General features: G+C 45.0%; 1 protein-coding gene across 4 annotated transcripts in view; it reads right to left on the bottom strand.

The window, feature by feature from the left end:
• The window catches only part of LOC144134895 (cyclin-dependent kinase-like 4), a 108,621-nt gene that overhangs the window by 13,626 nt on the left and 77,619 nt on the right, over positions 1–17,376 (bottom strand). For all 4 annotated transcript variants that reach the window (XM_077667699.1, XM_077667698.1, XM_077667700.1 and 1 more), the window contains exons 2-5: positions 11,158–11,353; positions 9,790–9,911; positions 5,464–5,536; positions 4,089–4,179 (exon numbers count right to left, since the gene is read on the bottom strand). In XM_077667699.1, coding sequence (XP_077523825.1) covers positions 4,089–4,179; positions 5,464–5,536; positions 9,790–9,911; positions 11,158–11,353 — 482 coding nt within the window. The remainder of the gene's footprint in view (positions 1–4,088; positions 4,180–5,463; positions 5,537–9,789; positions 9,912–11,157; positions 11,354–17,376) is intronic.

Genomic DNA, 17,376 nt, shown 5'->3' with positions numbered 1-17,376 from the left:
GTTTCCAGTCGTCCGGGAGCTGTCCTGTATCCAGAGATTGTTGAAATATCAGCGCGAGCAAACCAGATGATTCGTGACATGTTAGTTTCAGAATCTTTGTACTGATCCCATCGGGTCCTGGGGCCTTTTTTAGTTCTAGCTTGTCGGTTGCGCGGGCGACGCCATTTGTTGTGATAGTAATAGGTGCAAATTGAAACCGTATGTATGTTGGAGAAATGGGCGGTAAATTACCAGTGGGGAGTTCATTTGTGAACATGTCACTAAAAGATTTGTTGAAGATTTCGGCGCACTCGTCTAACGGTAAGGGCGAGCCCTCTCCTGTAGTTAGTGCTGGTAAAATGTTGCTGCTTTTAGGATTTACAGTGCGCCAAAACTTTTTGGGATCACTTTTTAATAGTTTCGGAAGTGTGTCGTTATAGTATTTTTCTTTCTCTTCTTCGAGTTTTCTTTCAGTAAGCGCAGCAATTTCCTTATATTTCATCCAGTCGAGTGGTGCATTGGTTCTTGAAGCTCTTCTGTATACCCTCTTTTTTCTGTTTAAGTACCTTTTGTATTCGTTAGTGAACCAGGGATCATTTATTCGGTTTGAGATTGTGAATTTGGGAACGCATATCTTCTCAAGTTCTTTTAATTTATCACGAAATAAGCACCAGTTTTCATTCGTAGTACGTTTAGTGAAGTCGTGGCGGAAATCAGCTGCAAAGCTTGTTAGAATGCTATTCATTTTAGGTATATCTGCACGTGCGTAATCCAGTATCTCTTTGCTGATCCTTGCGTTATCAGGGCGAGGCAAGCTGAAGCGGCAATGAATTAAGGAGGAAGCAAAGACTTCCCTTGAGCTGATGCATTTTTCAATCTTTTAACACTAGCCCCTTGATGTAGTTGGACTTGAAATTCATATTAGCGTCATTTATATATGCTTTATTGTGCCTTCGTTTTTATTCCCCTTTGCTATCTTGTGGTTAAGAGCTGATGCCAGTAGCCCCCGCCTACTGCTTCCATCACTGTGGTGAGCCCTCCAAATTACTCACGGAATTTCACGACAGGAAACACCAGAGGGAAAGAAACGCAACCTCTAGAAAAGGAAGCTCACAAGAATGACGCTGAAACATAACTTTAATCGTTCGACAAAATACTGCAGCACGCAGGACGCGTCCATAGATAACCGCTAACTACACATTACACAAAGCCATCGGTTCAACCAGCGAGAGACGCAGGCGCCATTAGCCACGTATAACGTGATTCTCTCCCAAGAGCTGATATTCTTTCCCTATAACTGCAACTGTGCTGTAAAATTATGCATCCTACACCTCGGTTTTTAATCTGAAAACCTTCAAACCGCCTTCAGGCGACCGAACGTAGCTTGAGCGGGGTATCTTGATAGCAATAAAATGCGAAGAGTTTACTGTTCATTGTTGCAGCATGCAGAAATGTCCTAATTTCTTCATCCTGAAAGGCGTCCACAGCATACAGGGTGCTTCACCTAAGACGTTACACTATTTTTAAATGTAGGCTTTTTCAGTTAGAAGAGCGCTTTTTTTCGGAATAGCATTGTCAGCGTAGTAGTACATTAGAATACAGCCAAGGGGTGCTAACTAGCAAGCTGGATAACGAATTTTCAATTCTTAATTTTTTAACTATTAATGTTAGGCTCTTTAATTATTGAGAGGCGCGTAGACCACCGCAAGTAATATACATATGAGTTTCTAGAATTTAGAAATTATTCCGGAGCCCTCCACTAGGGCACCTCTTTTTACACTTTTTCTCACAGTCCCCCCTTTATCCCTTCCCCTACGGTGTGGTTCAGGTGTCCGCCGAGATGTGAGACAGATACCACGCTATTTAGCTTGAGGTCCAGAGGGCCTTGGTAAAGCACGCAACTGAAGCGGCACAACTCAGTGGAGCCCTGGACTGAGGGCCCACTCTTGCTTGAAGACTCAAGTCGCCAGCACCCAAGCAAGACGACCAGGAAGTCTTCATCCCCGCGAACCTCTTGGAAAGAAATAAAAGTTTTCTCTCTCTCTCTCTCTCCTTTCCCCAGCAACCAATTTACGTATAAATAATTTTTACTGTCGGCGCTGTGCCCCAACATATCTTGGCTATATCGTGCCAAAATACATGCGCTTTCGGAAAGCTTGCAGGCAAAGCAACCGAGTGAGTGCACGTATCATCGAAATAGCCCAAATTTGTTGGGCCGCAGCGCCGATGGTAACCGCGTATTCAAAACTCTAAAAAACTGATTTGGATATTAATTACGGTGCGCTACATGCCTCTCTATAATTAAGGAGCCTAACAGTAATAGTTAAAAAGTTAACTATTCATATAAGTTGACCAGCCTCCTAGTTAGCACATCTTAGCTGCATCCTACTGTACTACACCGCTGATAATGCCATGCCAAAAAAAAGCGCTCTGATAACTCAATAAGCCTATCTTTATTAAATTGTAAGAAGTCTTAGGTGAAACACTCTGTATATAGTGTGACCAAACCAATGTATTCGGCAAAGAAGTTGTTCAGAAAAGAAGTTACTATGCCCAGCTCTCAGACATTCAGCAGCTAGTAACGAACGTCACGTGACTCAGTGGGAATATTTTGCACTTGTAATTTTGCACAAAGCTACAGCCTCCAGCCATGCTGCCCGAACATGGTGATTATCATTGCCGACTGCCGACTCTTCCTCCTGGGTGCCAGATCTGGCCTATAAAATACTTCCTGTGCTCACACCAAATATTTCCGACGACCATTGACATTAACTAGCAAAACATTTATTTCGTCAGAAAAGGTAACATGCAGATTATCCATGCTAGGTGGCTATCAGTCCACGGCTGAAGCGACCTGAGTAGCCCATTCGACGGCCCGGGTTTGACTGCCCAGGTCTGAGCTGACCAACACGGCCTTCCAATGCCCGAGTGTAGGAACCTGTATTAGATATTCTGGTGGCGGCTCCTTTTAGCAGTTCCACATCATGTGATCGTAAGTGGTTATTTCACCATATAGCGTACATTACGGGCGTTAACGAGTTATGAAGTATAGCGTCTAAAGTTGCCTCCAGGTGGTCTCCTGCTCAGATTTGGCCCGGAGGGGGAAGATCCTCCTTTCTAACTTAAAATGATTAGTAATGCTGTGATAAGGCCGTCCTTTGAGAAACTCTCAGTGACTAACGCGTTCCCTGTTCAGCTGACGAATACTCGAGCTTTGATGTGTGCCGCTTCGTAACCAAGGATCCTCGATTGAGCCGGGCTCCATATAAACTCAATAGTTCTAATTTTGTGTTTGACCCAATATGTTCATTGCTGCCTGAGAAATTCTGCCCCTCGCATAACTCCGTAAGGCGAGTTTAGAGTCGCTAGTATAACAACAGCGTTGGTGTTAATTATGGCCATTGGCAATCAATGGGATGTACCGAACATTCTAAACTCCCGCAGTGCTTTTCAGCGTTCAGCGCGACGCGGAACGTGTTGTAAGCCATGGAAACTGGAAGCAATTGTCCATATATCCTTGGCTTGGTCTCAAAAATTCGTATCCTCAGTCTGAACAAAACTCCGCAATCTCAGCGCGTCCACAAATTTACTGTGTTATTTGCGACACGTGGCATTCTCAAAAACTTGCGTCCGTTTCTTGGTCCGGTGTAACTTATGAGACCTGTGTGAAATGCCGCCCAGACCCTAAGCAGATTCGCGACAGAAAGTCAGTTTGCACAATCGGTGGTCGTTCGTGCGCTTCCGTGTAACAAAGGTGAAAGAGAAAAAATGAATGCAGGACCACCTCAAAGTTATAATGTTATCGCAAACAAGGTTGCCATCATGTTTGGGACAAATTACTAACACATTTTCACCTGCAGCACACAAAGTGTATAAACCACAAGAAAACGTAATTATCGTTGCAGACTCTAGCGTCTGACCTCGCGCAGAAGTGCTACAACTACTTGAAATCGCTGTAATTGTTATCAGCCAAAAATTTATTTGTTATGTTAAAGGAGACATAGAATGGTAGGAAATCAGCAAAGTACATGCGCAAGTCTTCAGGAATAGATTTTAAACACACAAAGTGTGAGTGATGAAAACGACCGTTGAAGTCGATTCGCACTCACTTAGCGTCCTAGCAAAGCCGAAGTCGCAGAGCTTCACTACGCCGTCCTTGGTCAGCAAGATGTTCTCTGGCTTGACATCTCGGTGAATGCACTGTTAAAAGGTCAACACATATTACAACCTCTTCAGTGGGTCACCGAATATGATCAGTTTGGTTCAAACAGAACTAAAAGGCTGAAAAAAATTAAGACTAATGCATGCTTATCAAGGCAATACTGCCTTCTTGCTCCGACAACGTATGTGAAAATTTGAGTCAAGCAACTAGTATTACGACAGCCCTGATGGTTACGGGATGAAAACATTCGTAGCTGCATTTCAGCAGAACAAATTGAACATGAAGATTCATCATTCTGAAGGCAGGCCTGAAGGCTTGCCAAGCACTGCTCCACGTCTCGCGGGCGTTGTTCCTGTGCGATAGCTGGTGACTTCGCGGCATGCAAGTCCTTAATATAGCCTTCTCCCTTTTTTCTTAGTCATCTCATCATCTCTTCCCTAAGTGCTGACTAGTCAACGGGAACCGTCTCCTGGTTGCCCGTTCCGCCTTCGCTCTTCTCTCTGTGATTAAATAACGAATTTTTACTTCCCAAAGCCACACAGATGCGCCGTAGCGACGAGCTCCAAATTAATTTCTACCGAGTTGAAATATTTTAACGTGCACCGAAATGTCAGTGCACAGGTGTTTTTGCATTGTTCCTTCATCAAACGTAGCCACCATGGCAAGGATCAATTTCCCAACTTTCAGTGAAGCAGCTTAACTCTATAGCAACTCCGTTAACACACAGATTAGCATATAGTTCTCAGCAGGTTATTGTTGTTGTTGTCCTCTGTTGTAGTGGCACATACCCAGAGAGGGGATTGGCCAGTTACTGCCAAGGATTCTAAACATTTAACTTCTTCGTCCTCTCCGGTGTCACACCTGGCTAAAGCACGTGTCTGGCTGTGACATCCAAAGCTATTAAGGTATAGAAGCTGTTTTTTCGAAAAAAAAAAGAATTTGCATGGTCATCAGCATTTATCGTTTTTTGTACAAAGAGCTGCGCGAGTTAGTAGTCATTAAATAAAGTGTTCTACAGCGTTAGAAGACAAAAGACAAGCAAAAGAATTCAAGCGACCATGTCGACCTTCACTCGACCTTTGCCTCCTGTCACACTGAGTCTGGTTTGTAGTTTATGCAGTAATCCTAGCACACATCGGAAACATTTTTTCTCCGGCATCTTACATCCTCGCAGCCAGAATGATGCTTCCATCGGCAGCTCGAGATTAAATTCGTTTTGCTGCGCTTTCAATCCTATCTGTACAGAATACGGATAGCTACAGAAAAATGAGCGCAGCACGGAGTGCCGTGGGAGACAACAACCTGGGGACTGATTTACGTACGTTGTGCAGGTGGCAGAAGTTGATCGCTTGAAGCGTTTGGAACACTATCCTCTTGGTGAGCGCATCGGGAACGCTGCAAGAAAACTGGATTAGTATACAGTGGTTGCCCAGCACCCAAACGCGGCTTGAGATAACATTGCCTTTCGACATATCCAACGTTTTTGCCCATAAGCCCAAGGCTGCCGTCTGATGCTACTCTGAGAAGGCCTAAGCAAGTGAGCTTCCTTCTTTGGCAGGAAATGGCATAAAACTTTTAATTTACTTCAGTTTTAATTATATGCTTTACTTTTTCGTAATGCTTGAAAGGCAGTCACCAGTTTTTGTAGATTTCAGGAGTGTTTTATATTGCTGAAGAGCAAAGAAAAAATTCACTGATGATTACAGTATTTCCTAATGCGCAATAACACTACAAACTGGGGCGAGTAACGTACCTGCCTGCCGTCAAATCACTCAGTAAAAGTCAGGCCGTCAAATGGCGTCACCTACAAACATATTACCCAGCCCGGCTATGTGGAGCGTCATATACCCGGAACAATTATAATAAAAATGTAAAAGATCTAAATCTATTGCCACGCTCGATCATATAACATGGGAATGCCCTCAGACTCCCCCTAGGGCACTACCGATGAAGTATAAGGACAAAAAGACAAGTGGGAGAACTGTCCACTCAGCTCCGACCCGGAGACTCAAGCAAAGATCATCCAACTGGCCGAAGACGCTGCCAACGCTTATGCGATTCTGGCTGCCGTGTAAAGCAGGGGAGTTAGCCCCACAGTGTGAAAATAAAGTTGCTGGTGATGATGATGATCTAGCGCAGCTCTTTCGGTGTTCTGATTTTGCGCGTGCTTCCTCGAAGCTGGAACTGGGGAACGAGCTGACTGACGGCGCTAGACGCCCCTCATATATTGGCCGGTACTCCGGAACTTTTTTTGAGTGCGGAGCCAAGACTTCGAGCTTATTTTGTCGCTTATTTATTTATTGCTCAGTTACATAAATTTTATACCTTTATAATCTTTTTTTTAATGTTCGAAGGTTGATGCAAACTCTGACTTTGCGGTGACGACACTCAAGCAGTCAGGAAGACTCTTTAAGGGGCTGAAACTGTTAATGGGGCTGACTTCCGCCCACTAAGAACTGAATGACTCGGCGACGGTGATAGCCACAAATGTTTTCGGCGGTCATCGAACTGAATGCCTGCAGTTCTTGGCCGCACTAAATTTGAAGCTGGCAAGGAACCTTCGAGATAAAGAACCAAAAGCGACTACAACAATCTGGAAAAAATGTGGAAGCATATGCACGTGGTCACGGTCAATGGAGATAAGTCTGGTGGCATCTCGCATTGCAAAACAAAATTATAAAGCCGCGTTCCATCGGTTTTGAGAGCGAACGAACAAGCGGTGCACAGATTCAAGGCAATATAAAACGAATTGAAATAGGAAGCTTTATAGATGGGAAGCTTTACGCACGAAGAGTGATCAATTGCATTAAAAAAAGTTTGCACATAGTTTGTTTAAATTCTGCTTACCATGATCATGTAAACAGGTCAGAAAGTCCACTTCTGTTGGGACATGTATGCTTTAGGTTATTCATATACGAAATGCTTCACAACTGCCTACGAAGCCAAGTAGCTAAGCCCCACTATGCTTTGCATTAAAAGAGTCCTAGAACTGAAGTGTTTCAATTGTCAGAGATCTGATCCAGGTACAAGCAATTAGAGACGAGGAGAGGGGGCGGGGGGAGGGGGGTTGCCCCCTCTGGAAAAATGTTGGGGGAAGGCGACCGGCCCCCTTGCCTCCTTGCACCCCCCCCCCCCCTCACCCCCTGTTCCGGGGTCCCTGTATAACGGGCACGCCCCGCCTGTCACTTCACGCCAGGCAGGCGCGCACACACACATGCAGTCCACAGTGAAAACGCTCTCTCACCCTTTCGCCGAGGCTCGCCTCGCCATTGGTCAGGCGAGGAGTGAGGTTTCAAGAGGTTTCGAATTTTATCTCTCCGACCCAGTGCCGCCGCGCGCGAGAGAATTTGAGAGGGCATCACAACACACACAAGGTCACGCGCCTTCCATGGGTAAACCTGGGTTTCTCCCTTGCTGCTGGAAAAAGGGAATTTCGAGGAGAAGCAAATATCAGGTCGCAAGTGACCTTGACGAGGCGTTTTTCACAAGAAAAGGTGGGCACGACTATGTCAGTGACCCGTCGGTTAACTTGTAGTAAAAGGACGGCAGATTTTTTAACTGCGTGTGGTCGTAGATATCGCATTTCCGAGGGTATAAAAAATGTTTTATTTTCTGCCGAATAAATCAGTCGCGAATATGCTCCGGTTGTGTTAACCTACTCGTCCTTGGCTGTGCGTGCGCTGTACCTTTTGTTGAAATTTCTTATCGACAGGCCCAACAACGCTCTCTCTTAACCTTCGTCAGAACGTGTTTCACAGATCTATTTATGGGAGCGCAAGCGCTAGAAATTTCAAGTCAGCGGCAAATTAAGGCCGTGGAGGCAAGGGGGGGGGGGGGGGAGTGGGGGGGGGGGGGGGGGAGTCGAAGATGACCGCATTTACAATGCAGAAGTTTGTTATAGACCAAACACAAATTCCTCGCTTTAGCACCACCAAAGCTAAAAATTCTACTTTGAAAATATAACCACCCTACCCTCTCCAGGTGGTCGAAATTTCCGGAGCCCTTCATTACGGCGTCCCTCATAGCCTGAGTCGCTTTGGGACGTTAAACCCCCATAAACCACAAACCTTTCCTCTCCACGCCTACCTCCAACCATAAAGTTTGCGCATAAGTCTGCACCTGCCTCATTGCTCCTGCAGTTCATCAAACTCCTCGCAAGCGTTCGCACAACTTGCTCCATAAAAGTGCAGCAACCTTTAGAACGCTAGAAAGTTGAAACCAAAAACTCGCTGCTCTAAAACTTCTGCCATCTTTTCAAAGGCGCTTACATAGACCAGCCGGTGTTCAACACGATGAATGTATTAAATGATTATAGAAATATTGAAGTATGTGCACATTTAAACTTTGTTCTTCATTTTCACTTCAGTTCCTTATCTCAGTTTTGTCCACTTCGGCCGCATCCTACGGCTTTCTGACGTTTTGTTTCGGAGAAAAATGGTTTCCTAGGTTTGCATTTATAACATCACTTTACGTAAAATATATGGGCAACCCTATCTTGCCACGTCACAAACATTACCCGGCCTGCGCTGGCTGGAGAAAAAAAATGCCAGCCTTGTTTGCAGACACCTCAAGCAATGCGCGATCTCTGTCCTTGTTTACGGCGTTTTCTCTGAGCTTTCCGTCACTCTGTCCAACGTCCTTTCGACTGTTTTAAACATTGAAAGAAATGAAAACAGACAAGTATTAATTCTCCTGCAAACGCTAGTTTTTCTTTTAAATGCACGTTTGAGACATTGCCGACCATGTTTATGACATCAGTCCTACATCAGTCAACACACTGCCCTCATTCACCCCACCTTGTTTAAATTACTGTTTTCCACCTTTCTCTTGCTCTAAAATGACCTATACATTATTTTTGAGCGTCACTACTTGAAACTAATCGAAGGAGTCCTAAGATGTATAATGCGATGCTAAAATCAAAATATACAAATGTTCTCTGAGATTATCCCTTAATTACAGTATCGTGCATTCTTAGACGATGGCTATTTCTTCAGGACATGCTATATATGGGGAAAAGGCATTGCTTTCAGGTACTGAACCTGTCTTCACTCTGACAAAAAAGTAATCAGTATATGTTGACCGCGTCATTTTAACTGAATTTCTGTTTTCACGCGCCATCTTTCGGTTTGTGCGGCACTGGTGTAGAAGGTGAGGTGTAGTGTGTTTCTTACGCTCTAAAGCCTCGGATCACCAGGGCTGCTAAAGGAGCCCCACAGCATGCACCGACTGCACCAGCCGCGCGCAAGGTGGTCTGCGCACTATCGACAAAGACTGTAAATTTGAAGGAAGGCGCCTTTAACAGCAAACACAAACGCCAAACATATACCAACATAGGGCACATCTGGTCGATCGCTGGGGCCTGGGTGCATCCTCTTACGTTTTCAACATTTAAACCTTAGCCAATAATTAAATATATTGTGGCTTCTCCGATTGCTCAGACAACGAACATATCGTCCGTTACTTTTAATGGCCCTATCTCGACATCCCCACTATCTCGTACAGGAAGGCACTTTGAGTGTGTTTGTTAAGATACCCAGTCGGAACTTTTGAGAGGTAGAAACACAAGGCTATTTTCACGTACACCGCGAACAATATGCACCCCCGACATGTGTGTACTCTTCAAAAAAAAAAAGTAGACGCGAACTTACCCTTTGGGGTGCTTGTCCAGGAAGTCGAGTACCGTGTGTTCGCAGTACTCGAACACTAGGTGCAACTTCCGCTTCCGCCGGAACACCTCGATCAGGTTGACGAGGTTGGGGTGCTTCAGTTGCTGCAGTTCAAGGTAATGTTTCAGGGGAAAACAGGTTATTGATTTAATATGGCGCAACTGGTAACGCTGCCGCAATTCAGTAAGTGCCGGTTTTCTACATTGATTTCTGCAGATCTTCCTATAGCGACCATGCAACAGCACTGAGACTAGATAACAGAAGTGCATATGGCACTACTAGGTAATGAATAAACACATGGTGACATAGTCCGCAACGAGTAATGTCCTGGCTTCGTAGACATTTATGTGAAGTAAAACAACTTTAAAAAAACCTGTATTATTTCTGACGTATTTATAGTGCTTCGAAGAAAAAAACAGGTATTTTTGAAAAGAACAGTTCAAGACTTTCGATCGCGAAGCGTTAGCTCTCGCAGCCGATCAGAGAATACGTCTTGCACTCACAGTTCGCGGCGGATTTGCTGGATATGGGAGTGTTTAGTTGGGAAAAAATATGAAATTCCTACAGCTGTCTTACGTGTGACTAGCTGGGCGCATATAAAGAACCATGAAATGGAAGTGCGATGTTTCTACATCCGCATGCGCTAGGTGGTTTTAGGAGCGTTGATGAACTCTTGAATTCGCCATTTCGAAGGTATTATTCAGAAACACTTCGGTCCCATTTCTGGTCACAACTGCGGCTCGCACTTTCAATGCAGCATGCAAATTTTAAGAGTGTTGCGGTGCAGTTTCTTGGAGCGACCGGAACCGGCCGTGGCCGCGAGTGGTGAAGTCAATTTGTGGCACCAAGAATCTAAAATGGATATGGCAACCCATTTTCAAGAGCTTTGTAATGTCATGTACAGTCTTTGTCAAAAATATACAGGCCAAGGGGTTTGCTTCCAAGCCGTCTAGCACGGCTTTTAAGCACATCTCACAGTCTTCAGCTTGAAAGGTTTGAGGAATTAAGTTTCTCCAGTCTTCATGAGATAGGATCCCTGAGTACACAAGAGGAGCCGCGCTGCAGGACTCAGAAGCAGACCCCTCGGGATGAGTACTTTTGACAAAGACTGTACATGCGAACACACGCCCCTATGGTTCCTGGCGTTCTACAGACGAAGAAAAGCCTGCGTTTTTCAGCCGCCAGTCGTCGTACATTTACATATCTCAACGCACCATGAACAGGCCACAGCACAGCAAAGTGTCTGAAGCTGCCATTAACGCACGTCGGTGTCTAGAAGAGGTGGAATCAACTCTTCTTTGTGAGTATGATTGTAGCGCAATCGGTGCTAGAAGAGAGTGTCCCTCTCACCTTGAGCATGCGAATCTCGCGCAGGGCAATCTTCTTGATGAGCGGGTCGTCTTCTGTCTCCACGTACTTCTTGACGGCCACCAGCTGACCTGTGTCCCGCACTCGACACTTGAACACCACCCCGTACGAACCTTCGCCGATCTTGGAGATCTTCTCGTACTTCTCCATCAGCGGCGTGTAGTAGTACCGGTTGCGCCTGCGACATGCAGTGAAAGAAGACCTTTATCATGTTAGTAATTCCAAGATTCACTCACGTTAATCAAGATCAAAATCACGTTAGAACATCTGCATCCCAACCACAGCAACCGCATCCACGTCTACACAGATGACTTATCCGACTTAAACATGCAGTTCCACGTTGTCTGTGGCGGTCCAACCGAGGCCCATCTTGATGAAGGTGAAGTGACCTACCACATTTCCTCACCTTGTGCGGAACTAGCTACCGGTCGGGCTGCGGTTGAGTTCACCAGCAGGCACCTCCACATGAATGGTCAATTTTCACTGATTCCAAAGCATTCCTTCAAGGCCTGAAAGCTTCCCTAAGCCGCGGGTAGCATGGACAACTGGTTGCAGTGATTCGCGAGGTGTACCACAGTGCCATATCGAAAGGTCACTATATCATTTTTCTATGGCCGCGCAGACACTGCGGTATCAAAGGAAACAACCACGCTGATTATGCTGCCCGATCTGCCCAAAATGGCAGGTTTTAAGTCTAAATTCTTATCTCAAAGTTGACGCTGCGCGTGATCTACGCAGGTTGGCACTGGAGGTCAAGAATGTCTGCGTCAGACACTGACCAGTTTTTCAACCGTCGCGTCAGGGCATTACACCCTGCACTGCGCCTTCGTCTTCCCCATAACATACCGCGTCGCGATGCAGTAATGATTTGCCGTCTAGGGCTCGGTGTTACATTTACAAAGCAATAGACCTTCCGGTTTGGGATGGCCGACAGCCCCGCTTGTGAAAGATGTGGCTACGAAGAGACAATTGCACATCTCCTGTGTAGCGCCCTGCTTTAGCGACCGAAAGAGGTACCCTGCACTGTGCCCTCGATCACCTCGGTTCTCGCCCTTGTAACAGAAGATAAGATCTGGGACCGAGGCCACAGAAATCGACTGCCCCCAAGGCCTACAATGCACTGTTTCGCTTTCTGAGAGCGACTGGCTTGGGAGACCAATTGTGACTTTCCCCCTGGCCGCTTCTCTCGTAGCATTCTCAATCGCATCCCTCTCTTCCCCAGTGCAGGGTAGCCAACCAGAACGACCTTCTGGTTCACGTCCCTGCCTTTCATCTTCCCTTTTATCTATCTCTTATCTCTCCAAGATTAACTTCCAAGCGCAAAGTTTGTAACATCCACAAGGCCTTATATTTTTAGAAGGAAAAGCTAAGCATAGCTGTATTTTGGTCGAACGTCTAGTAGATCTGTTATCCTTTTATTTTTCTCCGCACGCTACAGACTCTAAGCACCCTTTGCATGCCTTTGCTTCGAGTTCTGTCTGATGGATTTGTATTCAATTTAAGGCTTGGGTGCACGTCATTCGATACCTCTTGCACATATAACAGTTAATTTTTTCGTGCCCACTCAGAAGCTGCTCCTCTATGACGCTATTATGGCTGAAAGAACGGTTACTTCCCCAGATGACATTAACTCAAAACTTCCTCAAAAATTTCTCAGAAACTGAGGACTAGGAAAGGGCTAAGAGAATTTAGATTGGTATCACATAAAGGCCACAGAAAAAAACGCTGCCTGTCTGTTTTTCTTTGTTGTTTTTCTTTACACACCTTCCATTATTCTAAGTACACACTCGACGTATGGCAAAATGGTTCCCAAGAATTTCTGCGAAAATTCTAATGACAATTGTCTGTTCGTTCTCCTGACATCAGAGTATTCGTGGGACTGTACTTGGGCGCGCTACCGAGCACAAATTATATTTTAAAAGCAAGGTGCACTGGGACCACCATATCACATTTATTGCTAACAAAGCAATGGGCAACCTTCGCTATCTACAACGAACTTTCCGATACGCTTCCTGTAAGACAACGGCTTTTGAATACAAATGTACTATACTTCGAATAGTCAATATGCTAATATCATTTGGGGTCGGCTTTCTGGCACTGGCAATTGTAACGTAGAATGGATAAAACACAAGGCGGTAATATTTACTCTTTATCAGTGTGGTGTTACGTCCGTTCAGACCTGTTTCAGTGAGCAGGGCTTCTATTCCTTAAAAAAATATAGAGAGCTTGCGTTTCTTGTTCCAAATAGTAAAGGGTCATTTAAAGAGCAACGCAGCCGAGCATATTGCGTTTACATATGGTTACCAGACTAGAAATAGGAATAACTTCCTCCATATCAATCCAAGAACGACATGTTTAAACATTGATTCTTTCCGAGTACTGATTTACACTGGAATCAACTCGACGAATCTATTGTTTTTGTGGATGACTGTGACCATTTTGTGGCTCAAATTAGGGTTGTATTTGTTGAAATATGTTTTAGGCTCATGTAACGGCCGTTACCGCATCTCAAGACTGTTTCTTATGACTGTTGTAACATTTGCTTTCTTTTTTTCGCTCTTGTGTAACAATACTGTAAATTTTCTGACATGATTGTTCTCACTTCATCCTTCGTTTATTGTTTTTGTTCTTTTTGCTGTAGCTGTGTGATGATGTAATTTCTCTCTGCCACAACCCATTTATGGAGTTAATATTATTGTGACCAAATGAATAAATGAAGGGAGTTGGAGCAATTATGTTACCTTAACTCAATGTGCAAGTCTTTCGGAAGAACAGGCTTCTATCAGTGCAGAGCTCTGTCATTTGTAAAAAGAAAACGGGACGTTGAGTGTTCTTTTGTTGGGCTGCATGGTCTGTTTATTAAGGCACAATGTGGCAGTTTCATCGCTTCCTCCACATGAATTGAGTACTTCTGGCCAACGACGGAAACCAAAACCGTTCCACTACTTTTTACGATGCTGTACTTCAGTCTTAGCGATCCCACTAAGGCAGCTTTACCAAGAAACGATGACAAGTTTGTAATCACCAAGTTTATCAATTGTAATAATCTGCAGCATTTATCCTTATTCGATTTTATTAACGGCCGTTGCCACATCCTTATCTAATTTCGAATATTGTTTCGCTACCGAAACTTTCGTTAATGTTGTCTTGTTTGAATATTTCTTCACATTACAATTATTTACTCCTTCCAAAGCCACTCGCCTAAGGCATGCTTACTCGACACATGCAGCACGCAAAGAAGTAAGGATGCAGATTTGTACTTCAGAAAACATTGCTGAAGTGGTTGTTCTCTACCAGAAAAATAGGGATTTATGACGACGCCAACTCTTTAATCAAGCAAAATATGTCTTGGGAAGTGTAAAAAAAAATTGGTTCACAGTAAAGTACTCTCCCTACTAACCGGACAGAGAAACTTTGTGGAAAACAAACACCTCTGTACTTCTTCTACATGAAAGTTAGAACAGTCAAGAAATGCGACAGCGCAGAACATAGACTTCCTGTTTACCATTTCCGTAAGTCTATATGTTTGTCCTGTTTGTCTGGAGCGCATGGGCAGCTTTTTTGTTTAAATCTGAAATACCACTACGGATGTTTGAGCATGCAGAGAAGCAGACAGGAGTTTCGCGTCCACCTACGTGTGGTTTCTTTTTCTGCTCTGCAGAAGATTTATCTACCTTCGTTATGCAAACGTAACGTCTACAAAACTAGTAGTTAAGCCGGAACTGGAGCGGTGGACGTGACCCGGATCGCTTGGCTAGATTTCCGCTTGCGACTCAATCTGCGTACGGGCGAATTGATTGTCTCCAGGTTGCCACGAGAAACGGTATGGGCAGGATTTTGCCGGCATGCGCCAATGCGGAAAGTCTTGGCGCGGTACGTGTATGCAGAGCGCGTTCGCTGCCCGTGACGGGGCTGCATCTACAAATACGTGCCTTGCATTCTGCATTCAGAACTCTAAGGTTTCTTCTGCAGGCTTTCATTTCATAACCTTAGATATTGCATCACTACCATACCAGTCCAGTTGTTTTCAGAACTGCCTTCACGCAATAACGAAGTCCGCTTGTGCCGTTATCCTTGCTGCTTTGCCAAGCTAGTGGGAAAAAGTGAAAGAGCCCGACAGATGACAAGACATTCAGCTAAAACGGGGTATACTGCAAAGTTCTGCATTTTAACGGCGCCGTGCCAAAAAAATTTGCCTGAAAACTCTTGTAACCATGTGTCTGGCGTATTTCGTCCCGGCACACGCTGTCTTTCGCGAATGTTCCCAAGCAATACTGCCCGTATGTCCAGTGGGCTCAGACCGTGTTACGATGCTGTGATTGCTGAATGACAATGTCGTTTATATTAAAGAACAAACCTAAAAATGCTGATTCCCTTGTTCCGTCCCTGAAGAAATGAAGGAGGCCGTTTCACCGATAGCATTATGCATTTCTGGTGCGGCTATGACAGCAATGTACTCAAGAATTTCTTGAGAGATAATGGATGAAAATTCAATTTAACTAAACAAATTCGTCATACTGATCTGCTAGGTCTAACGTAATACATGTGAAACTGTCATAGGCTGCAGGATATCATACTGCCCTGACGCCTGCTAGCATTCTCACACATCGGCAAGAAACCGCAGAGAAGCTCAGGGTGGCGTAGTTAGGTCGGCTTTGAGGCTCATCTGAGCGCCCAAAGTATCATATACGCATAAGTTTCCCTCCGTAGAAGAGCGCCTATATAGTAGCATGCCCGCACAGGGAATAAACCAACGTCGAATACCCATCTTGTCTACAAAGAACGGATGAATACTTTTAATTGAAATTGTGCCTAAAATGGGGATTTAATGGAAAGGTCGAAAGTGCACAGAGGATGCTTAGCCCACCAAAAAAACCTAGCCCTCAGTGAGGTCCCACAGTGCTCGTAGGGTAGTAACAACGGTCAAAGTCGGATCGTATAGATGTAATTCCCAAAATGTTAGGCTTGGCTTATGCATCTGCCTCAGGGGGTGGTGGGTCTGGTTTAGTGCTCCCCCCCCCCTCTACTTCTCCCTCCGTTCCCCACTCTCCAAAACAACTTTGAGTATATCCCTCCGCCGTTTACTGGGGTTCATTTTTCCCGGCCAGTACTAATCCGGCACGTAAAAAAAGCGTCCTGGGTGCGTTTTGGCAGACCCCAACTTATATTTAACCCCACGATAACACAAGTTACATTCGCTTTCTGTCAGAAGTAGTTTGTTTTTTGTCGGCGTTATTCCGACACATTACATTACTGGTGCTCCGGTTTCGCGGAGATGATTGCGAGGCTATCGGGTCCGGTGAAGACGTGGATAGCACAATGAACACGCTATTGAACTCCCGAGCTCAGGTCACGGTAGCTCCGCCTTCACTTCTATTGACCAAGCCCTGCCTTTTCCTCCGTGCTTCAATCGCTGACTGTTCGTGGAACTTCGGATTACGTGAAGACCTGATGGGCGGCCTGACCTGGCCTCAGCTCTAATCTGGCAGTCCTGGTTGCTTACATTTATTTCTGAGGTCGTGACCCATCGTGGTTCGCATACATAACAAGGCTGCTGGTCAATTCCGGTCAGGAGATTTATGCCGTGTGTGGCCGTTTCCATTGCCGAAACTCGATCACAGTAACTGTCCGTAACAGGTTTGTAAAAGAATTGGGTATTCAAACTCTGTCAACGTTAGAAACAATCAGCAGGTATATGGTATAGTTATGAACTTCACTGCACCACACACTGGACAAAAAAAGATTGACTGGCTTGCCCAGTGATGTGTAAGTGCGAAACTAAGCGAAAAAAGGCGTATATGTTGTCTGTTCTTTTAAATATATGTCCCTTTCGTCATTATCAAAAGCCCGCACCAAGTTCACTGTGGGACAAAGGTTCCTTCTATATCGCTCCAAGCAGCCCGAAACTGCCAGCTTTGGCCACATTATCTCCGAAAACTTCTTATTCTCATCCACCCACCTAACTTTCTCCCGCCCCCCGCTACGCTTGCCTTCACTTGGAATCCACTCTGTTAATTTTAAGAGCCAGTGGTTATCTTGACTTCGCATTTCATGCCCTGCCTATGCCCATTTCTTCCTTTTGATTTCAACTATGATTTAATTAACTCGTGTTTATCCCTGACCAACTCTGCCCTCTTCCTGTCGCTTATCGTTACACCTGTAATTTCCTTTTCCATAACCCGCTGCGCTCTTGCCAGTCGA

The sequence above is a fragment of the Amblyomma americanum genome, chromosome 5 (genome assembly GCF_052857255.1).
Source record: "Amblyomma americanum isolate KBUSLIRL-KWMA chromosome 5, ASM5285725v1, whole genome shotgun sequence".
Classification (NCBI taxonomy): domain Eukaryota; kingdom Metazoa; phylum Arthropoda; class Arachnida; order Ixodida; family Ixodidae; genus Amblyomma; species Amblyomma americanum.
This window is presented reverse-complemented; position numbering and strand designations above follow the sequence as displayed.